Source organism: Aotus nancymaae, unplaced genomic scaffold, assembly GCF_030222135.1.
Source record: "Aotus nancymaae isolate 86718 unplaced genomic scaffold, 86718_ANA_hifiasm-v0.15.2.pri h1tg000062l, whole genome shotgun sequence".
Classification (NCBI taxonomy): Eukaryota; Metazoa; Chordata; class Mammalia; order Primates; family Aotidae; genus Aotus; species Aotus nancymaae.
The window spans coordinates 39,793,794-39,821,620 of record NW_026988476.1 but is presented as its reverse complement, the minus strand read 5'-3'; the positions used below and the strand labels follow the sequence as shown (position 1 = coordinate 39,821,620).

The window sequence follows — 27,827 nt, the reverse complement described above, 5'->3', positions numbered from 1 at the left end:
GTATTATTCTGATAGAAAAAAAACCAATCATTTTATTGAAAACTTTTTTTTTTGAAACATGGTCTCCCTCTGCCACCCAGGCTGGAGTGCATTAGTGCTAACACAGTTCACTGCAGCCTCGAACTCCTGGGTTCAACTTATCCTCCAACCTCAGCCTCCCGAGTAGCTGGCACCACAGACGTGTGCCACCATGCCTGGCTAATGTTTTGGTTTTTGTTTTAGAGATAGAGTCTCACCATGTTGCCACAACCTTTTTTAAATAACCGATAATTGATTTGGGTGAAATTTGCTCCTTGATTCAGTACCACTATCCCCGGAGAAGATCATATGAGAAAGGACCTACTCAGAGACGCTGCAGGAAGTCAATTACCACTGAGACATCCATCATCACCCAGCTGTTTGAAGGGTAGCTCAGTTACAGCATCATATGTTTAAAGTGTGAGAAATGCACCTACAAGAACGAAGTTTTCACTGTCCTCTCACTCCCCATTCCATCCGAATAAGAATGCTCCTTTCAGGTAGGAATTCGGGATCCCTGGACACTTTGTCTTGCTATGCTCTCAGCCCTGGGTTTTCTCAGGGCTGTTTACTATATTTGTTTAGTATGAGAGATGGCTTTATAACTTTAATTTTAAAAGAAATAGGCTGGGCGCGATGGCTCATGCCTGTAATCCCAGCACTTTTGGAGGCCAAGGCAGGCAGATCACCTGAGGTCAGGAGTTTGAGACCACCCTGGCCAACATGGTGAAACCCTGTCTCTACTAAAAATACAAAAATTAGTTGGGCGTGGTGGCAGGTACCTGTAATCCCAGCTACTTGGGAGATTGAGGCACAAGAATCGCTTGAACCCGGGAGGCAGAGGTTGTAGTGAGCCAAGATCGCACCATTGCTCTTCAGCCTGGGTGACAGAGGGAGTCTCTGTCCTAAATAAATAAATAAATAAATGAAATAAAGAGGAAGTCCATAATGATGGTATTTTTTTTTAGGGATGTACTGGCCAAAAGTTACTATGAATTCAATCATATTTTTAAACGCACTCAACAAAATACCTGATTATAAAACTGGAAATATAGTGGGATTTATTCAGTCTATTGAAATAGCTTTGTGGGCGTGGTGGGGTGGCAGTGGAAGGCAGGCGGCAATAAGGAGTAAACAAGGGCAGACACCAAAAGTTTTCTTGCAGAATTATACAAATGTGTATTTTTCTTCCTAAATTATGATAGCACATCTATTGCTGAAAGTTTCACTTACCAGAATTGGAGAATAGAATCCTATTACTTATTTAGCACTGGGCTTTATTTCTCAGCTCAAACTGCTAAAGATTGCTGGAAAGAAATTCCAAATACTCTTAAGTAAGGTTCTAATGGGTCCGCTGTAAACAAAATCTGTGCTCATCTTCTTCCAGTTAATCGTTTGCAGAACCAAACACCTAGCCACACTGGGGATATCTCCTGTGTGTATCGGATCTAATTTATCTCTGTTTTATTATGGGCCACCCCCAAACCCTGAGAGTCATTTTTGTCACCAGATCACTTTAGCAATGATATGAAGAGCATAAAACAGCTGCCTGATTTCACTGGTGAAAATTGCAAAGTCAGTAGTATTCTGAAAAAAACAGTAAAGTTAAAATGCTGATTTATAGGCCGGCCGTGGTGGCTTACACCTGTAATCCTAGCACTTTGGGAGGCTGAGGCGGGCAGAATCACTGGAGACCAGGAGTGTGAGACCAGCCTAACCAACATGGCGAAACCCCATCTCTACTAAAAGTATAAAAATTAGCTGGGTGTGGTGGTGCTCACCTGTAGTTCCAGCTTCTCAGGAGGCTGAGGCAGGAGAATCACTTGAACTCGGAGGTGAAGGTTGCAGTGAGCCAAGATTGTGCCACTGCACTCCAGCCTGGGTGGCAGAGCGAGACTCCATCTCAAAAAAAAAAAAAAAAAAATGCTGATGTATAGATTATAAGTGAGGTAGGCACTCAAATGCATTTCAGTAACGAGAAAGAAACACTTTCTAGGTGGACTTATGGGTAACCGGCTCCAGCTAGTGAGACTGTTATCTTCTGGACTTGTTGACTTTGAGAAAACCACTGAGGATTACATTTCCACAACATTTGCAAAGTTCCAATAGAAACAGAGAGTGCAGGCTGCGGTCAATCCAATTTGGTCACCAAATCCTCCAATGTTTTTTTCAACAAGACACACTAACCTGGAACAACCCAATTCACTGCTCCTTTCGTGAAACCAAGCAAGAAACTGCTGTGAGGGCATTTCCAAAGCACCAAAAATAATTGTTTTCACCTAAAAATTATGGATTTTTTTTAGCTTTGCACAGTGGCAGTATCGTAGCTAATGAGGTTTATCTGAGGCGCGATTATTGCTAATTGAAAACTTTTCCTAATACTCTGCCATGACAACTTGTGCAATACAGTCAGCACTGGCAATTTTTGACGGTCTCTACAGAGACTGATAATAATAAAAAATAAAAAAAAAGTACAGATGTTTACATTTAGAGTGTACAATTCAATGATACTCAGTATATTACATTATTATTTTAAATTATGATAAAATATATACAGTATTACAAAAAATTTGCCATTTTAGCAATTCTAAGCATAGAATTCATTGGCATTATTTATTCACAATGTTGTGCAACAATCATCACAATTTCCAGAACTTCTTTATCACCCAAACAGAAACTCTGTAACCTTTAATAACACACATTCCTTCTTCCCCTGGCCCCTGGTAAGATACTTCGGTAAAGGTCTGTTAAGGTCTTTGGCCTATTTTAAAAATTGGGTTGTTGCTTTTCTAATTGTTGAGTTTTATAAGATTTCTTGTATATTTTCTTTTCTTTCTTTCTTTTCATTTTTTTGTTTTAAAAAGAGTCTCGCTTTGTTGCCGAGGCTGGAGTGCAGTGCAGTCTCGGTTCTTGCAGCCTCTGCTTCCCTGGTTCAAGCCATTCTCTTGCCTCAGCCTCGTGAGTAGCTGGGACTACAGGTACCCGCCACTACACCCAGCTAATTTTTTTTTTTTTTTTTTTTTTTTTTTTTTTTTTTTGTAGAGACAGGTTTTCACCATGTTGCCCAGACTGGTCTCAAACTCCTGAGCTCAGGCGATCCGCTTGCCTCGGTCTCCCAAAGAGCTTGGATTATAGGCATGAGCCACTGTGCCTGGCCAGATTTCTTGCATATTTTCAATAGCAGTTCTTTACCAGATGTGTCTTTTTTTTTTTTCTGTCCATGCTTGTTTTTTATTCTCTCAACAGTGTTTTGTACAACAGGAAATTTTGACTTTAACAAAGTTAAGCTTATCAGTTCTTTTGTAAAGTAGGTTTTTGGTGTTTCTTCTAAAAAGTCATGGCCAAACATAAGATCATCTAGATTTTCTCCAGTGTTATCTTCCAGGAGTTTTGTAGTTTTTTGTTCTACATTTTGGTCTGTAATCCATTTTGAGTTAATTTTTGTGAAGTGTGTAAGGTTTGCCCGTGTGTGGATTTTTTTTCACGTAGATAATTGTCCCAACACCATTTGTTGAAAAGGTTATCTTTTCTCCATTGTATATTACCTTTGCTCCTTTGTCAAAGATCAGCTGACTATATCTATGTGAGTCTATTTCTGAGCTCTCGAGTCTATACCATTATTTTTCTATTTTGTTTTCACCAATACCGCACTGTCTTGTCTATTCTGGTTGTAAAATAAGTTTTGAAGTTTGGTAATGTCAGTCTGACTGTGTTTTCCTTCAGTATAGTTTTGGCTACTCTGAATCTTTTACCTCACTACATAAACTTTAGAATAATTCTGTCAATATCCACAAAATAAGTTGCTGGGATTCTGACTGGGGTTGCATTGTATTTACAGATCAAATTGGGAAGAACTAACATCTAGACAATATGGAAGCTTCTTATCTGTGAATATAGACTATATCTCTCTGTTTAGATTATTCTTGGATTCCTTTCATGAGAATTTTCTAGTTTTACTCCTATAGGTCTTATATATAGTTTGTTAAATTTATAACTATTTCATTTTTGAGGCTGCTAATGTGAATGGTACTGTGTTTTTTAAAATTTATTTTAATTTTAATTTTTGTTTTTTGAGATAGAGTCTTGCCCAGGCTGGAGTGCGGTGGCACAATCTCAGCTCACTGCAACCTCTGCCTCCCAGGTTCAAGCCATTCTCCTGCCTCAGCCTCCTGAGTAGCTGGGAGTACAGGCACGCACCACCACACCCAATTAATTTTTGTATTTTTAGTAGAGATAGGATTTCATCATGTTGGCCAGGCTGATCTCAAATTCCTGACTTCAGGTGATCCTCCCGCCTCAGCCTCCCTAAGTGCTAGGATTACAGGCATAAGCCACTGTGCCTGCCATGTTTTTAATTTCAAATTCCATTTGTTTAAAGCTGACGAGTAATACACTTTCTCAATATTAATCTTGTATTCTACAATCTTGCTTTGTTATTATTTTCAAGAGTTTTTTTGTTGATTCCTTCAGATTTTCAACATATACAATCATGTCATCTGTAGACAAAGGCAGTTTTACTTCTTACTTCCCAATCTGTATGCCTTTTATTTTCTTGTCTTATTTTAGCTAGGACTTCTAATACAATGTTGAAACGTAGTGGTGAGGGAGGGAGTAGGGCAAAAAAAAAAAAAAAGGAAAGAAAAGTAGTGGTGAGAGGGGACATCCTTGCCGTCTTCCTGACTGTAGTGGAAAAGCTACTTACTCACCATCAAGTATGATGTTAGCTGTGGATTATTTGTAGACATTCTTTATTAAGTTGAAGAAGTTCTCCTTTATTCTTAGTTTACTGAGAGTTTTTATCTTGATGGGTGTTGGATTTTGTCAGACACTTTTTCTGTGTCTGTTGATTTGATTGTGTGTGTGATTTTTTTCCCTTTAACCTAATTATATGATAGATTTCATTAATTTTTCCAATGTTGGACCAGCCTTGCATACCTGGGATAAAGGTATGTAGCTAGGACTACAGGTGTAAGCCACCATGCCCAGCTAATTTTTAAAATATTTTTGTAGAGATGATGACTCACTATCTTGCCTTGAACTCTTGGGCTCAAGAGAATCGCCCACCTTGGCTTCCCAAAGTGCTGGGATTAAAGGGGTGAGCCACTGTGGCCAGCCCATTTTGAAATTTCTTTCAAGATTTCTTCTTTGACTTGTGTTATTTGGAAGCGTGTTGTTTAATCTCCATGTATTTTGGGATTTCCTAGATATCTTTCTGTTTTTCCTTTTTAGCTTAATTCCACTGTGGTCTGAGAGCAGAGATTATATAATTTCTATTATTTTAAATTTGTTAAAGTGTGTTTTAACAAGCACACCTTAGGCCAGAAGGTCTAAGTTATTCTTATTTAGCCTAGCTAGAGGCTTGGTGAATGTTCCATGTGAGTTTGAGAATAATATATATTCTGCTGTTGTTGGGTGAAAGAGTCTATAGATGTTAGTTATTTCTATGGACAGGTGGTGGTGTTGAGTTTAACTATGTCCTTACTAATTTTCTGCCTGCTGGATCTGTCCATTTCTGACAGAGGTGTGTTTATATCTCCAACTATAAAAGTGGATTCATCTATTTCTCCTCACAGTTCTATCAATTTTTCCTTTTTTTTTTTTTTTTTTTTTGGTGAGACAGAGTTTTGCTCTGTCACCCAGGCTGGAGTGCAGTGCTGCAGTGCAGTCTTGGCTCACTGCAGCCTCTGCCTCCTGGGTTCAAGCAATTCTTGTGTCTCAGCCTCCTGAGTAGCTGGGACTACAGGTGTGCACCACCACATCTGGCTAATTTTTGTATTTTTAGTAGAGACAGGGTTTTGCCATGTTGGTCAGGCTGGGCTTGAAGTCCTAATCTCAAGTGACCTGCCCGCCTCTGCCTCTCAGAGTGTTGGGATTACAGGCGTGAGCCACTAAGCCTAGCCAGTTTGTCCTCATGTATTTTGACACTGTGTTGTTAGGTGCATACACATTAAGAATTTCTGTGTCTTCCTGAAAAATTGATCCCTTTATCATTATGTATGGCCCTTTTTATCCTCAATCACTTTCTTTGAAGACTGCTCTGTCTGAAATTAATATAGCTACTCCCACTTTCTTAGTGGTAGGATCGTATATTTTTCTCCATCTGTTTACTTTTAGTCTCTGTGTGTCTTTATATTTTAAATATGTTTCTTGTACATAATATATGAGTTCTGTTTTTGATTCACTGTGACAATCTGTCTTTTAATTAATGTATATAGACCATTGACATTCCAAGTGATTATTGATGCTGTTGGGTTAAATATCTGTCATATTTTTTACTGCTTTCTATTTGTTGCCCTTGTTCTTTGTGTTTCTATTTTTATCTACCACTCTTTGCCTGCTTTTTGTGTGTTTTTTGTTGTTGTTGTTGTTGTTGTTTATAATGACGGAGTTTCACCATGTTGGTCAGGCTGGTCTTGAACTCGTGACCTCAGGTGATCCGCCCACCTTGGCCTCCAAAGTGCTTGGATTACAGGCGTGAGCTACTGCGCCTGGCCTTTTTGTGGTTTTAACTGAGCATCTTATGAGACTCCATTTTCTCTCCTTAATTACCACATCAGTTATGCTTTTTGAAACATTTTTTAGATGCTGGGCACAGTGGCTCATGCCCATAATCCCAGTACTTTGGGAGGCCGAGGTGGGTGGATCACCTGAGGTCGGGAGTTCAAAACCAGCCTGACCAACATGGAGAAACCCCATCTCTACTAAAAATACAAAATTAACCAGTGTGGTAGTGCATACCTGTAGTCCCAGCTACTCAGGAGGATGAGGTAGGAGAATTGCTTGAACCCAGGAGGCGGAGGTTGCAGTGAGCTGAGATCTCGCCATTGGACTCCAACCTGGGCAACAAGAGAGAAACTGTGTCTTAAAAAAAAAAAAAAAAAAAAAAAAAAAAAACATCAAGCCTGTAATCCCAGCACTTTGGGAGGCCGAGGCGGGTGGATCACGAGGTCGAGAGATCGAGACCATCCTGGTCAACATTGTGAAACCCCGTCTCTATTAATACAAAAAAATTAGCTGGGCACGGTGGCGCGTGCCTGTAATCCCAGCTACTCAGGAGGCTGAGGCAGGAGAATTGCCTGAACCCAGGAGGCGGAGGTTGCGATGAGCCGAGATCGCGCCATTGCACTCCAGCCTGGGTAACAAGAGCGAGACTCCGTCTCAAAAAACAAAAAAAAAAACAAAAAAAAAAACAACTTTTTTTTTAGTGGTTGCCCTGGAGTTTGCAATATTCATTTACAACTAATCTATGTCCACTTTCAAATAACACCATACTGCTTCCCTTGTATCATTGCTGTTACTCATTTTACTTATACATAAAGATATACAAGAATATATATGATATATACATAAGGATATGTAATTGAATATGTTGTTGCTATTATTGTTTTGAGTAAACTGTTATGTTAGATTAATTAATAAAAATAAACATTTTAATTTTACCCTCACTTATTCCTTCTTCAGTGCTCTTTATGTAGATCCAAGTGTTTGGCCTATATCATTTTCCTTCTCTGTAAAGAATTTCTTTTAAAATTTCTTTTTTTTTTTTTGAGATGGAGTCTCACTCTGTCACCCAGCCTGGAGGGCAGTGGTGTGATCTCGGCTCACTACAACTTCTGCCTCCTGGGTTCAAGCAGTTCTCCTGCCTCAGCATCCAGAGTAGCTGGGACTACAGGCCCGCACTACCATGCCAGGCTAATTTTGTATTTTTGGTAGAGACAGGGTTTCACCATGTTGGCCAGGCTGGTTTTGAACTCCTCACCTCAAGTGATCCACCCGCCCCGGCCTCCCAAAGTGCTGGGATTACAGGCGTCAGCCACTGTGTCTGGCCTCTTTGAACATTTCTTGCAAGGCAGATCTACAGGCAACAATTTCCCTCACTTTTTATTTGTCCAGTGAAGTCTTTATTTCTCTTCATTTTTGAAGGTTAATTTTACAGGGTACAGAATTCTAGTCTGGTGGTTTTTTTCCTTTTAACACCTTCAGTATTTTATCCCACTTTCTTCTTGTTTGCATGGTTTCTGAGAAGTTAGTTGTAATTCTTATGTTTGATCCTCTAGAGGCGTGGTTTTTCCCGACTCCCACTCTGGCTTCTTTTAGGATTTTTTTCTTTATCTTTGATATTCTGCAGTTTGAAAATGAAATGCCTAGGTGTCATTTTTCTGGCATTTATCTTTCTTGGTGTTCTCTGAGCTTCCTGAATCTGTGGTTTCGTGTATGGCATTAATTTGGGAAAACTGAGTCATTATTGTTTCAAATATTTTTTTTCTGTTCTTTTCTCTTTCTTTTCCTTTTGGTATTTTCATTACACAGATGTTACATCTTTGTAGTTGTCCCACAGTCCTTGGATATTGTTTCGCTTTTTTTCCAGTCTATTTTCTTTTTTAGTAGAGATTGGGGGTGGGGTGGGGGCACGCTGACTTTGTTGCCCAAGCTGGTCTCGAACTCTGGGGCTCAAGCGATTCTCCCACCTTGGCCTACCGAAGTGCTGGGAACACAGGTGTGAGCCACTTAGCCCGGCCAGTCCCTTTTCTTTCTTCTTTTCAGTTGTAAAGGTTTCTGCTGAGGTTCCTCAAGCTCATTAGAAATTCTTTCTTCAGCTGTGTCCAGTCTACTAATAAGCCCATCAGAGGCATTCTTCATGTGTTAGTGTTTTTTTTACATCTAGCATTAAAAAAAAAAAACTAACCACTATACCAACAAGGATACCTCTAGCATTTTTTTTTTTAATTTAAAGTAACTGCTATACTAACAAGGATCCCTCTAGCATTTCTTTTGGTTCATTCTTAGGATTTCCACGTCTCTACTTACATTGACCGTATATTCTTGCATGCTTTATTCATTAGAACCCTTAGTGTGTTAATCAGTTTTAAATTCTCAGTCTGGTAATTCCCACACCCTATCTGGTTCTGATGCTTACTGTCTCTTCAAACTGTGCTTTTGCCTTTTAGTATGCCTTCTAATTTTTTCCTGATAGCCAAATATGATGAACTGGGTAAAAGAACCTGACGTAAATAGACCTTAATGACATGGCGTAAGGCAGAATGGGAGGGGAAGAATTCTCTAATTCTGTCTGTGAGTCTCAGTCTTTTTTTTTAGACGCAGTCTCACTCTGTTGCCAGGCTGGAGTGCAGTGGTGCAATCTCGGCTCACTGCAACCTCCAACTCTCTGGTTCAAGTGATTTTCCTGCCTGAGCCTCCCGAGTAGCTGGAATTACAGGCACCCGCTGCCATGCCCAGCTAGTTTTTTTATTATTATTATTTTTAGTGGAGACGGGGTTTCATCATGTTGGCCAGGATGGTCTCGATCTTCTGATCTCATGATCTGCCCCCTTCAGCCTCCCAAAGTGTTAGGATTATAGGTATGAGAAGTCTGTCTTTTAATGAAACTATGCCTCCAGACTCCGAACTTCGTAAGTGCTCCTCAGTCCCTCCACACCCCTTTTGGTGGAACAGGATAGAATGGGCTGGAGTTGGGTATTTTCCTTCCCCCAGATTAGTTAAGCGCTGATAAAACCCCAGCAGGTTAGGCTCTGGTTGATGAGTTTCTCCTGTGGGCAGGCATTGTTAAGAAGAGGGTGCTCTAGCGTATATCAGAATGGTTTCTCTCCCTTCTTCCTGCCCGAAGCATGAGAATATTTGTCTCTAATATTTACCGTGACAGTGTGGTTGGGCTCCTAAAAGGAAAACTCACAAAGTGTGGGCCCCTCTGTGACTGGGTTCCTTGGAGTTTTTAACTCTCAGACTCTGTACTGAGCCTCCAGCAATTCCTCAATTACAGTTCAGGTTTTCCTACACAGAAGTTTCTGCTCCGCAGTTTTGGCTCTCGTAAGTTTGTGATTCTCTATGTTTGCTGGTCTGTTTTTCCAATTTTGGGGGGCGGTGGTTTGTCCTGTGACCTCACTGCTCTTTCAGATCTAAGAAGAGCTGTTTATTTTTATTTCAGTTAATTCTTTCCTCCCAGGAGGAAGGAAAATATCCAAAAGCTTTATTTAGCTATTAACTTCTTGTTAGGACAGAATGGTGACTTCCAAGTTTCCTTACTCTGAAAACCAGACGTCTCTCATCATTGCTTTTGGTGTTCAAATTGTTCAAAATTGGCCAGTGGGAGCCCCTTCAGGTCAGCTTCTGGGACCCCCATTAGTTTATTATGGTATGCTTACACAAAATGTATTATTTTTAGGTGCACAGTTCTATGAATTCTGACAAACGTATGCAGTCATGTAACCATTACAACCAACATATAGACCATTTCCGTCACTCCAGAAAGGTCTCTCATGTTCCTTTTTAATCACTCTCCTCCTTGACCCTAAGCCTATAGAAATTGCTAATCTGATTTCCATCCCTATAATTGTGTTTTCCAGAATGTGCTATGTCATACTGTGTGTAGCTTTGAGAGTGTTTCTTTCACTTAGCATGATGCTTGTGAGATATGTGTTGTTGCATGCATTTGAGGTTCCTTTTTTATTGCTGTGTGCTATTCCTTTTTGTGAGTATACCACAGTAGTTTATGTCTCCACCAGTTGATGGACGTTTGGGTTGTTTACAGTTTTGGATAGTTAGGAATACAGCTTCTACAAACACTAGCAGATAGCTTGTTATGTGGGCCTAAGTCTTCATTTCTCTTGGGATTATACTTAGGTATAGAATTGCTTGTTCACATGGCATTCCCTTAGTTTTTGCAAACAAGGTATTTTGCTTTTTGGCACATGAGTGTCTCGGTCTCAGTAATTTCCCAGCCTCAGACCTACATCAGCCGTTTTCCCAAAATGAACGTAATTATTTTTTAAAAAAAGCTTCTGAGTAACTCTGACGTGAGCCCAGATTTGCGAACTTGTGATCTATGTAACAATACAAAATGTGAAAGATTTTTCACAAAATGTTCTTATTAAAACATTAAAAAAAAAAACCCTCAGCTTGAAAACAGGACATTGCCAAGACTACCTGTGCTGAAATCAAGATAAGGAAAAGCTAAGCCAGCCTGGTTAGAATAAAGAGGCTCAGTTGGAGCAAAAGCCTCAGGAATTATCGGCAGGGTTTCCTCTTCCCCCAGTGCTGTGCCTTGGATGTTACTTTCTTTTTGCCCCATTAGATTTAGTGTAGCCTGAATCTTTACGATCTCACTGCCTGATTAAAATTCCAGTCTCATTTGGTGAGGCTTGTGGATGTGGTATTTAAATAAGAAAAAGTAATTTGCCTATAAGTCTGTATCAAATAATCTTTCCAAGAAATTATTATTTTTATTATTTTTGAGATGGAGTCTCACTCTGTTGCCTAGGCTAGAGTATAGTGGTGCAATCTCGGCTCACTGCAACCTCTGCCTCCCGGGTTCAAGCTATTCTTCTGCCTCAGCCTCCTGAGTAGCTGGGACTACAGGTGTCCACCACCATACCCGGCTAATTTTTTGTATTTTTAGTAGAGATAAGGTTTCACCGTGTTAGCTAGGATGATCTCGATCTCCTGACATCAAGTGATCTGTCACCCAGGCTGGAGTGCAGTAGTGCCATCTCGGCTCACTTGAACCTCCGCTTCCCAGGTTCAAGTGATTCTCTGGCCTCAGCCTCCTGAATAGTTGGGATTTCAGGCATCCACCACCATACCCATGCTGATCAGTAGTGGGATTGCGCCTGTGAACAGCCACTGCACTCCAGCCTGGGCAACATAGCAAGACCCTGTCTCTATAAAAAAAAAAAATATTAATGCCACTGTGGCCGGATGCCATGGCTTACGCCTGTAATCCCAACACTTTAGGAGGCTGAGGTGGGAGGATTGCTTGAGTCCAGGAGTTCAAGATCAGCCTGGACAACATAGGGAGACCCTGTCTCTACACAAAATTTTAAAAAATAGCCAAGTATAGTGGTGCACACCTGCTACTCCAGAGGCTGAGGTGGGAGGATCGTTTGAGCCCAGGAGGTCGAGGCTACAGTGAGCTGTGGTTGTGCCACTGCACTCCAACCTGTGTGACAGAGCAAGACCTTGTCTCACACACAAAGAAGAAATGCTACTTATTTTGTATCCTGCAACTTTATTGAATTCATTTTAGTTCTGTAACGGTTTTTTGGTGGAGTTTTAAGGGTTTTCTCTATATGAGATCATGCCTCAGCAGACAGAGAATTTCACTTTTTCTCTTTTCTTTCTTTTTTTTTTTTTGAGTTGGAGTTTTGCTCTTGTTGCCCAGGCTGGAGTGCAATGGTGTGATCTCGGCTCACTGCAATCTCCACCTCCCTCAGCCTCCCAAGTAGCTGGGATTACAGACCTGTGCCACCATGCCCTGCTAATTTTGTATTTTTAGTAGAGATGGGGTTTCTCCATGTGGTCAGGCTGGTCTCTAACTCCTGACCGCAGGTGATCCGCCCACCTCGGCCTCCCAAAGTTCTGGGATTACAGGTATAAGCCACTGCACCTGGCCCACTTTTTCTTTTTCTATTGGGATGCCTTTTATTTCTTTCTCTTGCGTAATTGCTCTGGCTAGGAATTCCAGTACTATGCTGAAAAGAAGTGGTGAGTGGCCGGATGTAGTGGCTCACGCCTGTAATCTCATCACTTTGGGAGGCAGTTCATTTGAGGTAGGAGATCGAGATCAACCTGGACAACATGGTGATACCTTGTCTTTACTAAAAATACAAAAAAATTAGCCTGATGTGGTGGTACACACCTGTAGTCCCAAGCAGGAGGCTGAGGCAGGAGAATCGCTTGAACCCAGGAGGCAGAGGTTCACACCATTGAACTCCAGCTTGGGTGACAGAGTGAGACTCTATCTCAAAAAATAAAATAAAATAAAAAATATGCTGTTAAATTCGATTTGCTAGTATTTTGTTGAGGATTTTTGCATCTATGTTCACCAAGGCTGTTGCCTTGTAATTTTCTTTTCTTATACTGTCCTTACCTGGCTTTGATATTGGGGGTATTGTTGACCTCATAAAATGAGTTTAGAGGTATTCTCTTTGGTTCAGTTTTTTGGAAGGGTTTGAGAAGGATTGGTATTAGTTCTTCTTTAAATGTTGGGTAGAATTCAGCTGCAAAGTCGTCTGGTCCTTAGCTTTTCTTTTATGGGATACTTTATTACTAATTCCATTTCCTTGTTATTGACCTATTCTGCAATCTCTTCTGGGCTCAACTGATTCTCCCCCTTCAGTTTCTCTAGTAGCTGGGACTACAGGCATACGCCACCATGCCTGGCTAATTTTTGTATCTTTTGTAGAGATGGGGTCTCACTATATTGCGCATGCTGAACTCAAACTCCTGGGTTCAATCAAGCCGCCCATCTCAGCTTCCCAGAGTATTGGGATTACAGGCATGAGGCACTGCTCCTGGCCTATTCAGATTTCCTATTTCGCCATGATTCAGTCTTGTAGGTTGTATGTGTCTAGGAGGTTATCCATTTCTTCTAGGCTATCCAATTTGTTGGTGTATGATGGTTTATAGTAGTTTCTTAGGATCCTTTATATTTGTGTTATCAATTATAATTTGTCCTCTTTCATTTCTGAAGTTTTTTGAGACAGAGTCTTGCTCTGTTGCCCAGGCTGGAGTGCAGTGGCACACCTCAGCTCACTGCAATCTCCGCCTCTTGGATTCAAGCAATTCTCCTACTTCAGTCGCCCAAGTAGCTGGAACTACAGGTGCGCGCCACCATGCCTGGCTAATTTTTTGTATTTTTAGTAGAGATGGGGTTTCACCATGTCGGTCAGGCTGGTCTTGAACTCCTGACCTCAAGTGATCCACCTGCCTTGACCTCCCAAAGTGCTGGGATTACAGGCATGAGCCACCATGCCTGGCTTCATTTCTGATTTTAAGTTGTCTTTTTTTCTTAGTCTAGCTAAGAGTTTGTCAATTTTGTTTATCTTTTTAAAAACCAACTTTGTTTTATGATTTGTCGTTGTTGTTTTTCTAGTCCTTGTTTATTTCTGCTCTGATCTTTGCTATTTCCCTCCTCCTGCTAATTTTGGGCTTTGTTGTTCTTTTTCTAGTGCCTTGAGGTGTAATGTTAGATTGTTGAGATCTTTTTTTTTCTGAAATTGTTTTTTAAATTGATACATAATAATTGTACATATGAAGTACATGTGGTATTTTGATACATGTATACAATACGTACTGATCAAATTGGGGTATTTTGGCTGGGTGCCATTGCTCATGCCTATAATCACAGCACTTTGAGAGGTCGAGGCTAGCGGATCACCTGAGGTCAAGAGTTCAAGACTAGCCTGGCCAACATGCTGAAACCCCATCTCTACTAAAAATACAAAAATTTGCCAAGCTTGGTGGCAGGCGCCTATAATTCCACCTGCTTGGGAGGCTGAGGCAGGAGAATCACTTGCACCAGGGAGGCGGAGGTTGCAGTGAGCTGAGATCACGCCATTGCACTCCAGCCTGGGCAACAGAGCAAAACTCCATCTCAAAACAAACGAACAAAAAAACCAATTGGGATATTTAAGGTTTCCATCACCTCAAACATTTATCATTTGAGTTGGAAATATTTAAAATCTTCTGGCTATATTGGAATATACAAATAATATGCAGTTATTGTTAATTATAGTCACTCTATTATGCTATCAAACACTAGAACTTATTACTGCTATGCGTGTTTGTATCTATTAACCAGCTTTCTTTTTATCCTCCCCAAGTCCTTCCCAACCTCTGGTAACTATCTCTTTACCTCCATGAAATTAACTTTTTTAGCCCTCACATATAAATGAGAACATGCAACTTTTGTCTTTCTGTGCCTGGCTTATTTCACTTAACATGATGACCTTCAGTTAAATCCATGTTACTGCAAATGATGAGATTTCATTCTTTTTGGGAATGAAGAATATTCCTTTTTTTTTTTTAAAGAGACAGGGTCAGCTAGATGTGGTGGCTCACACCAGTAATCGCAGCACTTTAAGAGGCCAAGGCAGATGGATTACTTGAGCCCAGGAGTTTGAGACCAGCCTGAGCAACATGGTGACATCCCATCACTACAAAAAATACAAACATTAGCTTGGTGGTGTGGCATGTGCCTGTAGTCCCAGCCACTCAGGAGGCTGAGGTGGGAGGATCACTTGAACCCAGAAGGCTCGAGCCTACAGTGAGCCGAGATCATGCCACTGCACTCCAGTCTGGGCGACAGAGCAAGACCCTATCTCAAAAAAAAAAAAAAAAAAAAAAAAAAAAGAGACAGGGTCTCCCTCTGTTGCCTAAGGCTGGAGTACAGTGATGCAACCATGGCTTATTATAACCTCAAACTCCTGGGCTCAAGAGATCCTCCCACCTCAGCTTCCCAAGTAGCTAGGACTACAGGCATGTGCCACCATGCCCAGCTAATTTTTAAATTCTTTTTCATAGAGACAGAATCGCACTGTGTTGCCCAGGTTGGTCTCCAATTCCTGGCCTCAAGTGATCCTCCTGTCTTGACCTTCCAAAATGTTGGGATTACAGGCACGAGCAACTAGGCCCAGCTCATATCTTGCCTGTCATGAACAATACTGGAATAAACACGGGGATGCAAGTATCCCTTTTATATGACTTCTTTTCCCTCGGATTAATACCCAGTAGTTGATTGTTGGATCATATAATAGTTCTATTTTTAGTTTTCTGAGGCGTCTCCATGCTGTTTTCTAAAATGGTTGTACTAATTTACATTCCCACCAGCAGCATATAAGAGTTCCCTTTTCTCTATATGTTTCCCAGCATTTGTTATTTTTTATCTTTTTGCATTCTAACTAGGGTGAGATAATATTTCAGGGTGGTTTTGATTTGCATTTCTCAGATGATTAGTGATTTTGAGCATTTTTTCATGTAGTTGTTGGCTATTTTCATCTTTCAAGAAATGTGTATTCATGTCCTTTGCCCACTTTTATTATTTATTTAATTTTACTGAGAGGGAGTCTCACTCTCTTGCCCTGGCTAGAGTGCAGTGGTGTGATCTCCGCTTACTGCAGCCTCTGCCTCCTGGTTCAAGTGATTCTTCCACCTCAGCCTCCCAAGTAGCTGGGATTACAGGGGTGTGCCATCATGCCTGGCTAGTTTTTGCATTTATAGTAGAGAGGGGATTTCACCATGTTGCCCAGGTTGGTCTTGAACTTCTGACCTCAAATGATTCGCCCGCCTTGGCCTCCAGAAGTACTGGGCTTACAGGTGTGAGCCACTGTGCCTGGCCCTTTGCCCACTTTTTAATGAGATTATTTTGTTGTTGTTGTTGAGTTCTTCGTATATTCTGAATATTAGTACCTTATCAAATGAATAGTTTGCAAGTATTTTCCCCCATTTTACAGGTTGCCTCTTCATTCTGTTGAATGTTTAATTTGCTGTGAAGAAGCTTTTTAGTTTAACATAGTCCCATTTGTCTATTTTTCATTTTGTTGCCTGTGCTTTTGAGACCTTAGTCATAAAATCTTTGCTTAGACCTATATCCTAAAGCATTTTTTCTGTGTGTTATCTTCTAGTAGTTTTATAGATTCAGGTCTCATGTGTAAGTTTTTAATCCAGTTTGAGTTTTTTTTTTAATGTTGTGAGACATGGGGGTCTGGTTTTATTCTTCTGCATATGGATATCCAGGCACAATTTATTGAAGCAGGTGTCCTTTCTCCACTATATGTTCTTGGCACATTTGTGAAAAATCAGTTGGTTGTAAATATAGGTATTTATTTCTGGGTTCTCTATTCTGTTCCATTGGCCTATGTGTCTGTCTTTATACCAATATCATGCTGTTTTGGTTACTATACTTTTGTAGTGTATTTTAAAGTCAGATAATGTGATGCCTTTCTTCTTTTCTGATATGAATATTTATTGCTAAAAATTTCCCTCTTCAGAACTGCTTTTGCTGGCTGGGTGTAGTGACTCACATTTGTAATCTCAGCACTCTGGAGGGCCCAGGCTTGAGCCCAGTAGTTAGAGACCAGTCATGGTGAAACCCTGTCTCTACAAAAAATTGAAAAAAATTACCCAGACATGGTGGCATATGCCTGTAGTCACAGCTACTTGGGAAGATGAGGTGGGAGGATTACTTGAACCCAGGAGGTTGAGGCTGCCGTGAGTCTTGATCATGCCACTGCACTACAGCCTGAGTGACAGTGAGACCAGGTCTCAGAAGAAAACAAACAAAAAAAAAAAACGCAAAAAACTACATATCATGGGTTTTTGTATGTTGTGTCTCCATTTTCATGTATCTCAAGGTATTTTATGATTTCCTTTTTGATTTATTTTGGACCCATTGGTGATGTAGGAGCATGCTGTTTAATTTCCACATATTTATAAATTTTCCATTATTTCCCCAGTTATTGATTTCTGGTTTCAAGCCATCGTGATTAGAAAAGGCACCTAATACAATTTCAATCCTCTTACTTTTTTTTTTTTTTTTTTTTTTGAGATGGAGTGTTGTTCTTGTTACCCAGGCTGGAGTGCAGTGGTGCCATCTCAGCTCACTGCAGCCTCTGCCTCCTGGGTTTAAGCCATTCTCCTGTCTCAGCCTCCCAAGTAGCTGGGATTACAGACATGTGCCACCACACCTGGCTAATTTTTGTATTTTTTAGTAGAGACAGGATTTCACCATGTTGGTGAGGCTGGTCTTAAACTCCTGACCTCAAGTGATCCACCCGCCTCAGCCTCCTAAAATGCTGGGATTGCAGGCATAAGTCACCACGCCTGGCCTCCTCTTATATTTTTAAAGTCTTATTATGTGACCTCTAACATATGATCCTGGAGAATATTCTACATGTGCTTGAGAATACTGTTTATTTTGTTGCTATTTGATGGAATGCTATTGTATATATCAGATCTGTTTGTTCTAAAGTGTAATTCAAGCACAATGTTTCTGTATTTTTTGTCTAGATAATCTGTTCATTGTTGCAAGTGGGGTGTTAAAGTCCTGTACTGTTACCCCATTTCAGTCTCTCCCCTCATATTAATTAGTAATTGCTTTATTTGTTTAGGCGCTCTAACATTCAGTGCGTATATATTTATAATAGTTATATTCTCTTGATGAATTTACCACTTTATCATTATATAATGACCTTCTTTGTCTCAGTTTACAGTTTTTGATTTAGTCTGTTTTGTCTAGTTTAGTGTAACTACCACCCCAGCTCTCTGTTGGTTTCTATTTACCTGGAATATCTGTTTCCATTTTTTCACTTTCAGTCTGTATGTATCCCTACTGCCTCTTGGAGCTAGTATATAGCTGGGTCTGGTTTTTCTTGTTTTGTTTTGTTTTGTTTTGTTTTGTGTCAGAGTCTTGCTCTGTCACCCAGGCTGGAGTGCGATGGCATGATCTGGGCTCACTGCAACCTCTGCCTCCCGGGTTCAACCAATTCTCCTGCCTCAGCCTCCCTAATAGCTGGGATTACAGGAGCCTGCCACCATGCCCAGCTAATCTTTGTATTTTTAGTAGAGACAGGGTTTCACCATGTTGGCCAGGCTGGTCTCTTTGGCCAGTCTGGTGTCAAACTCCTGACCTCGTGATGCGCTCACCTCAGCCTTCCAAAGTGCCGAGATTACAAGCATGAGCCGCCGAGCCCAGTGTTGTTGTTGTTGTTGTTTTTGAGACCGAGTTTTGCTCTTGTTACCCAGGCTGGAGTGCAATGGCATGATCTTGGCTTACCGCAACCTCCGCCTCCTGGGTTCAAGCAATTCTCCTGCCTCAGCCTCCTGAGTAGCTGGGACTATAGGTGTGTGCCACCATGCCCAGCTAATTTTTGTATTTTTAGTAGAGACGGGGTTTCACCATGTTGATCAGGATGGTCTCAATCTCTTGACCTTGTGATCCCCCCGCCTCGGCCTCCCAAAGTGCTGGGATTATAGGCGTGAGCTACTGCGCCTGGCCTGTGTTGTTGTTTTTTAATCTATTTACACTTAAGGTAATAATTGATAAGTAGGGATTTGCTACTGCCATTTTGTAATTAGTTTTCTGGTTATTTTGTAGAGCCTTTATTTCTTCCTCTCTTGCTGCTTTCCTTTGTGATTTGATAGTTTTCTGTGGTGATATTATTTGAATCCTTTCTTTTTTTTTATTGCATTTTAGGTTTTGGGGTACATGTGAAGAACATGCAAGATTGTTGCATAGGTACACACATGGCAGTGTGATTTGCTGCCTTCCTCCCCTTCACCTATATCTGGCATTTCTCCCCATGCTATCTCTCCCCAACTCTCTACCCGCTGCTGTCCCTCCCCTATATCCCCCCAACAGACCCCAGTGTGTAGTGCTCCCCTCCCTGTGTCCATGTGTTCTCATTGTTCAACACCCGCCTATGAGTGAGAACATGCAGTGTTTGATTATCTATTCTTGTGTCAGTTTGCTGAGAATGATGGTTTCCAGGTTCATCCATGTCCCTACAAAGGACACGAACTCATCGTTTTTGATGGCTGCATAGTATTCCATGGTGTATATGTACCACATTTTCCCTGTCCAGTCTATCATCGATGTACAGTTGGGTTGGTTCCAGGTCTTTGCTATTGTAAACTGTGCTGCAATGAACATTCGTGTGCATGTGTCCTTATAATAGAGTGATTTATAATCCTTTGGATATATACCCAGTAATGGGATTGCTGGGTCAAATGGAATTTCTATTTCTAGGTCCTTGAGGAATCGCCACACTGTCTTCCACAATGGTTGAACTAATTTACACTCCCACCAACAGTGTAAAAGTGTTCCTATTTCTCCACATCCTCTCCAGCATTTGTTGTCTCCGGATTTTTTAATGAGCGCCTTTCTAACTGGCGTGAGATGGTATCTCAATGTAGTTTTGATTTGCATTTCTCTAATGACCAGTGATGATGAGCATTTTTTCATATGCTTGTTGGCCTCATGTATGTCTTCTTTTGTAAAGTGTCTGTTCATATCCTTCGCCCATTTTTGAATGGGCTTGTTTGTTTTTTTCTTGTAAATCTGTTTTAGTTCGTTGTAAATTCTGGATATCAGCCCTTTGTCAGATGGGTAGGCTGCAAAAATTTTTTCCCATTCTGTTGGTTGCCGATTCACTCTATTGACTGTTTCTTTTGCCGTGCAGAAGCTGTGGAGTTTGATTAGGTCCCATTTGTCTATTTTGGCTTTTGTTGCCAATGCTTTTGGTGTTTTGGTCATGAAGTCCTTGCCTACGCCTATGTCCTGAATGGTTTTGCCTAGATTTTCTTCTAGGGTTTTTATGGTGAATCCTTTCTTTTTAGGTTTTTGCTTTGTGGTTACCATTGAGTTTACATAAAACATCGTTTACTTATAACAGGCTATTTTAAGCTGATAACAACATAACTTTTTAATAGCAATCAAAAACCATACTTTTATTTCCCCTCAACATTTTATGATTTCGATGCCAAAATTTACATCTTTTTGTAATTCGATAGGTTAGCTTTAGTACATTCATTTTAACTTCTTCCATTGTGTAAATATCTATCATTTCTCCTGTTGCTGGGCAGTTAGGTTATCTCAAATATTTTGCTTTTAGAAACAGTACTGTAGAATGCATTGACACACACTAACACGTGAAACTTGTTTTTGTATATATATATGTATGTGTATGTGTATGTGTATATGTATATGTGTATATATATGTATATATATGTTTTACCAGACCAGAGAACTAGAGTCCTAAATCTATCCTTTAATCCATTAATGCAGTAAATTACATGAACTAATTTACTACTTGATTTCGTTTTTGATTTGTTTTGCTAAAGGTGTTTAAATATATATATATATATAACATCTATTATCTCATATATATATATAACATCTATTATCTCATATATATATATATAACATCTATTATCTCATATATATATAACATCTATTATCTCATATATATAACATCTATTATCTCATATATATATATAACATCTATTATCTCATATATATATAACATCTATTATCTCATATATATATATAACATCTATTATCTCATATATATATATAACATCTATTATCTCATATATATAACATCTATTATCTCATATATATATAACATCTATTATCTCATATATATATAAAACATCTATTATCTCATATATATATATAACATCTATTATCTCATATATATAACATCTATTATCTCATATATATATATAACATCTATTATCTCATATATATATAACATCTATTATCTCATATATATAACATCTATTATCTCATATATATATATAACATCTATTATCTCATATATATATATAACATCTATTATCTCATATATATATATAACATCTATTATCTCATATATATAACATCTATTATCTCATATATATATAACATCTATTATCTCATATATATATATAACATCTATTATCTCATATATATATAACATCTATTATCTCATATATATATAACATCTATTATCTCATATATATATAACATCTATTATCTCATATATATATAACATCTATTATCTCATATATATATATAAAACATCTATTATCTCATATATATATAACATCTATTATCTCATATATATATATAACATCTATTATCTCATATATATAACATCTATTATCTCATATATATATTTATCATCTATTATCTCATATATATATATAACATCTATTATCTCATATATATATAACATCTATTATCTCATATATATATAACATCTATTATCTCATATATATATATAACATCTATTATCTCATATATATATAACATCTATTATCTCATATATATATATATAACATCTATTATCTCATATATATAACATCTATTATCTCATATATATATAACATCTATTATCTCATATATATATAACATCTATTATCTCATATATATATATATAACATCTATTATCTCATATATATATATAACATCTATTATCTCATATATATATAACATCTATTATCTCATATATATATATATAACATCTATTATCTCATATATATATAACATCTATTATATATATATATAACATCTATTATCTCATATATATATATAACATCTATTATCTCATATATATATGTAACATCTATTATCTCATATATATATATAACATCTATTATCTCATATATATATATATAACATCTATTATCATAATTGAGAGAGTAACCTATAATTTTTTTTCTCAGACTGCCCTTTTCTGTTTTGGGGATCAGCCTCATTAGAATAAGTCTCATAGCCTGGGCACAGTGGCTAATGCCTGTAATCCCAACACTTTGTGAGGCCAAGGCCAGTGGATCACGAAGATCAGTAGTTCAAGACCAGCCTGGCCAACATAGTGAAACCCTGTCTCTACTAAAAATACAAAAATTAGCCAGGAATGGTGGCACACTCCTGTAATCCCGGCTACTTAGGAGGCTGAGGCAGGAGAATACCTTGAACCCAGGAGTCGGAGGTTACAGTGAGCCAAGATTGCATCACTACACTCCAACCTGGGCAACAGAGCAAGACTGTGTCTCAAAAAACAAACAAAACCCAAAAACCAAGCCTCGTAAAGTGAGTTTGTCACTCTTTTCTCTGGCACAGATTGTATAAAATAAAAATCTGTTTCTTAAAAATCGGGTAGAATTTTTAAAAATCTGGTAGAATTAAACAGGAAAATCAACTGGTCTTGGAATTTTGTTTTTCTTGGTGAGTAGATTTTAAAATACTGACTCAGGCTGTTTTAGCCATTATAGGTCTGTTCAGGATTTTGATTTCTTCATGTTTTTAAAAAAATAAACTTTTTTTTTTTTTTCACACTGGGTGCCTGTTTCCCAGGCTGAAGTGTAGTGGTGCAGGATCTCTGCTCATTTCAACCTCTGCTTCCTGAGCTCAAGTGATTCTCTCATCTCAGCCTTCTGAGTAGTTGGGACCACAGGCACATGCCACCATGCCCAGCTAATTTTTGAAAAAATTTTGCAGGCAGGAGTGGTGGCGCACACTTGTAATCCCAGTACTTTGAGAGGCTGAGGCAGGCGGATCACGAGGTTGGGAGATCAAGACCATCCTGGCTGACATAGTGAAACTCTGTCTTTACAAAAATATAAAAATTTGCTGGGTGCGGTGGCATGTGCCTGTAATCCCAGCTACTTGGGAGGCTGAGGTAGGAGAATTGCTTGAACCTGGGAGGCGGAGATTGCAGCGAGCCGAGATCTTGCCACTGCACTCCAGCCTGGGGACAGAGCAAGACTCCATCTCAAAAAAAAAAATTTTTTTTTTATAGAGACATGGTTTCCCGATTTTGCCCAGGCTGGTCTTAAACTACTGGGCTCAAGCAGTAGGCCTGCCTTGGCCTCTCAAAGTGCTGGGATTACAGGTGTGAGACACTGCCCTCAATCAAAAATAAACTTTATTGAAGTGAAACATATATACAGAAAAGTATACAAACCGTTAGGATAAAACTTGATGGATTTTCAAGTGAATATACCCATGTAACCAGAACAGAGTTTAAACAGAACGTTACCAGATGCACTTGTACCTGCCTTTGAGTCCGGAAAACCACTGACTTCTGGCAGGACAGATTTATAGATTTTTGCCTGATTTTATGCTTCATTTAAATGGAATTGTACAGTATATCCTCTTTTGTGTCTGGATCCTTTCTTTCAAAATTATGCAACGTTCATATTGTTGCATGTATTGTAACTGATTCATTCTCATTGCTGTATAGTATTCCATTATATGAAAATACTATAGTTTAGTAATTCATCCTACTATTCAGGCACTTTTGAGTAATTACTAGCTTTTGACTGTTGCAAAGAACGTTGCTATAAACATTCTTGTTTTTTGGTGAACATATGTACACAGTTCTTTTGAGTACATACCTAGGAGTGAAACTGCTGGTTCAAGGATATGCATGTATCTGGCTTTAGTGCACTCTGCTCGATAGCTTTCCAAAGTGACTGTACCAATTCATACCGCACCAGCCATGACTGGAAGTTTCATTGCCTTAAACCCTTGTTAACACTTGGTAGTCTTTTGTTCATTTCCTTTTGGCCCTTCTGGTTGCCCATATAGTAGAACGGCATTGTGGTTTAAATACTTAACTTTGTATATTTTCTTTTGCAAAATGACTAAACAAGTCTTTTGTTCATTTTCCTATTATGTTACCTGCCTTTTTCTTATGGAATTGTAGTTCTTTTTAAATCTTGGGTATACGTTTTAAAATTAACCTTTTTTCACTCTGTGGCTTGATTCTTCACTCTTTTTTTTGAGACAGAGTTTCACTCTTGTTGCCCAGGCTGGAGTGCAATGGTGCCATCTTGGCTCATTGTAACCTCCGCCTCCTGGTTTCAAGAGATTCTCCTGCCTCAGCTCCCAAGTAACTGAAATTACTGGCATGCACCACCACACTTACTAATTTTTTTGTATTTTTAGTAGAGACAGTGTTTCACCATGTTGGCCAGGCTCGTCTTGAACTCCTGACCTCAGGTGATCCATCGCCTCGGCCTCCCAGACTGCTAGGATTACAGGTGTGAACCACCATGCCCGACTGATTCTTCACTCTTTTTTTTTTCCCCCCAAGATGAGTGTTGTTCTGTTGCCCAAGCTGGAGTGCAAAAGCATGATCTTGACTCACTGTAACCTCCATCTCCCGGGTTTAAGAAATTCTCCTGCCTCAGCCTCCCAAGTAACTGGGATTACTGACTCACGCCACCATGCCTAGCTAATTTTTTTGTGTTTTTAGTGGAGACAGGGTTTCATCATGTTGGCCAGGCAGGTCTCAAACTCCTGAGCTCGTGATCCACCTGCCTCAGCCACCCAAAGTTCTGAAATTACAGGTGTGAGCCACCATGCCCAGCCCATTCTTCACTCTTTTTTTTTTTTTTTTTTGAGATGGAATTTTTGTTCTTGTTGCCCAGGCTGGAGTGCAGTGGCGTGATCTGGGCTCACCGCAGCCTCCACCTCCCAGGTTTAAGTGATTCTCCTGCCTCAGCCTCCTGAGTAGCTGGGATTACAGGTGGGTGCCAACACGCCTGGCTAACTTTTGTATTTTTAGTGGAGATAGGGTTTTGCCATTTTGGCCAGGCTGGTCTGGATCTCCTGACCTCAGGTGATCGATCTGCCTCGGCCTCCCAAAGTGCTGAGATTATAGGAGTGAGCCACCGTGCCTGGCTGATTCTTCATTCTTAATGGTAAATTTTGATGAGTAGATTTTTTTATTTTAATGTAGTCCATTTGTTAAATTTATTTTTCTTGGTTGTTTGTGGGGTTTTTTGTGCATTTTGTTTTGTTTTGTTTTGTTTTAGAGGTGGGGTCTTGCTATGTTGCCCAGACTGGAGTACAGTTGCTATCACAGGTGCAATCACAGTGCACTACAGTTTGAACTCCTAGACTCAAGAGATCCTCCTGCCTCAGCCTCCTGAGTAGTTGGGACCTCAGGCTCGTGTTGCTGCACCTGGTGTTTTCTGTTTAATAAATGTTTGTCGGCTGGGCGTGGTGGCTCACACTTGTAATCCCAGCACTTTGGGAGGCTCAGGGGGGTGGCTCACTTGAGGTCGAGAGTTCGAGACCAGCCTGACCAACATGGAGAAACCCTGTCTCTACTAAAAATACAAAAAAATTGTCCAGGTGTAGTGGTTCATGCTTGTAATCCCAGCACTTTGGGAGGCCAAGGTGGGCGGATCACGAGGTCAGGATATCAAGACCATCCTGGCCAACATGGTGAAACCCCATCTCTATAAAAAATAAAAATACAAAATACAAAAAATTAGCCAGGTGTGGTGGCACATGTCTTTAATCCCAGCTACTTGGGAAGCTGAGGCAGGAGAATCATTTCTGTGGGAGGCAGAGGTTGCGGTGAGCCGAGATCATGCCACTGTACTCCAGCCTGGGCAACAGGAGCTAAACTCCATCTCAAAAAAAAAAAACACATATAAAACATGAATGTTGTTAGTCCTTTTAGCCTACTATACCAAAATACCATAAACTGAGTAATTTATAAACAATAGAGAATTCTCACAATTCTGACACTTCATAAATCCAAGATCATGGCGCCTGCAGACTCAGGGTGAGGGCCTGCTGCCTGTTCATAGATGGTACCTGCTCTCTGTGTCCTGATGTGATAGAAGGGGTCTCTCTTACAGGGCCAATAATCCCATTCATGAAGGCTCTGCCCATGACCTAATCACTTTGCAAAGGCCCTACATCCTAATGCCACCTAATCACATGGTGGTTAGGTTTCAACATGTGAATTTTGGAGGAGAAACATTTGGATCAACACAGATGTCATGAAGCATAATAATAAGTGAATACTCATGAAATCACCGTCCGATTTAAGAACTTAAATGTCACCATACAATTGCATCAGTCTGTATACCCTTTCCCTTATTATTCCTTGCTTATACCTTTGAGGTTACACTATCCTGAATTTAATGCTTAGCTTTCCCTTATGTGTTTAATATCATTTTATTATATATCTCTCTAAACAACATATTGTTTAGTTTCTTTTTAAGCTTTATTAAAATGTATTACATTTAGACCTTTGAAAGTTACTTTTTCATTAAATATTTTATTTTTATTTGTTTTTTGAGACAGTGACTCACTCTGTCACCCAGGCCAGGCTGGAGTGCAGCGGTGCAATCTCTGCTTAATGCAGCCTCTCCTCCTCAGTTCAAATGATTCTTGTGCCTCTGCCTCCCAAGTAGCTGGACTACAGGTGCCTGCCACCATGCCGGTTAATTTTTTTTGTATTTTTAGTAGAGATAGGGTTTCACTGTGTTGGCCAGGCTGGTCTCAAACTCCTTACCTTAAGTGATCCACCTGCCTCAGCCTTCCAAAGTGCTGGGATTACAGATGTGAAGTACCACACCTGGCCTACTTTTTCTTTTTCTTTTTTTTTTGAGATGAAGTCTCACTCTGTCGCCCAGGCTGGAGTGCAGTGGCGCAATCTTGGCTCACTGCAACCTCCACCTCCCAGGTTCAGGTAATTCTCCTGCCTCAGCCTCCTTTTTTTTTTTTTTTTCTGAGTCAGAGTCTCCCTCTGTTGCCAGGCTAGAGTGCAGTGGCACGATCTTGGCTCACCGCAAACTCTGACTCCCTGGTTCGAGCAATTCTTCTGCCTCAGCTTCCCAAGTAGCTGGGATTACAGGCGTATGCCACCAGGCCCAGCTAATTTTTGTTTGTTTTTTTTTTTAGTAGAGACGAGGTTTCACCATGTTGGCCAGGATGGTGTTGATCTCCTAACCTCACAATGCACCCGCCTCAGCTTCCTAAAGTGCTGGATTACAGGTGTGAGCCACAGATCCCAGCTCCCAGCTCATTAAATATTTTAAAGATGTATCCATATTGTTGCATGTGGTTATAATTTCACTAGCCTATGATGTACATTATATGAATCTATCATAATTTATCCAATTTCCTATTGATTGACGTTTCATTGTTTCCGGATTTTTGCTGGTATGATCAACATGTGGACATTCCTGCATATATATGTGCATAAGGGTTTCTCTCATGTATATACTTAGGAGTGAGGTCACTTAGATTGTAAAGTATGTGCATGTTTAACTTTCTAGGTAACGTTATTTTCAAAGTGGTTATACTAATCCATACCCCTACCAGGATCATTGGACTTCTTAATTTTTGCCGTCTAATGGATATAAAATTATCTCCTTTTAGTCTTTTCTAGTCTGTGAAATATTTATCTTTTTCACATTTTTACAAACTGGGTTATTTTTCTTCTTATCGGTTAGAAAGAGCTCTTTGCTTGTTCTAGATCCTGTCTTTTTGTATGTTATATATGTTAGAAATAACTTCATTGTTTTTGTTTTGTTATACATGATCTTTTTATCTCCCAACTTTAACAAAAAGAAGTTCTTAGAGATAGTTCACATACCACCAAATTCACCTTAAATATGTTCAGTTGTGGTTTTTGTTGTTTTTGTTTTGTTTTGTTTTGTTTTGTTTTTGAGACAGAGTCTGGCTCTGTCGCCCAGGCTAGAGTGCGATGGTGGGATCT

General features: G+C 39.6%; 1 protein-coding gene and 1 non-coding gene across 2 annotated transcripts in view; both read left to right on the top strand.

Moving 5' to 3' along the window:
* Nucleotides 1-27,827, top strand: part of USP50 (ubiquitin specific peptidase 50) — a 58,465-nt gene that overhangs the window by 11,204 nt on the left and 19,434 nt on the right. The window contains 3 exon segments of the mRNA XM_064365722.1: nt 303-519; nt 2,169-2,261; nt 2,264-2,289. Coding sequence (XP_064221792.1) covers nt 303-519; nt 2,169-2,261; nt 2,264-2,289 — 336 coding nt within the window.
* On the top strand, nt 2,320-2,462 carry LOC135270510 (U4 spliceosomal RNA). Its single transcript, XR_010338672.1, has one exon. It is a non-coding gene; the product is annotated as a U4 spliceosomal RNA (small nuclear RNA).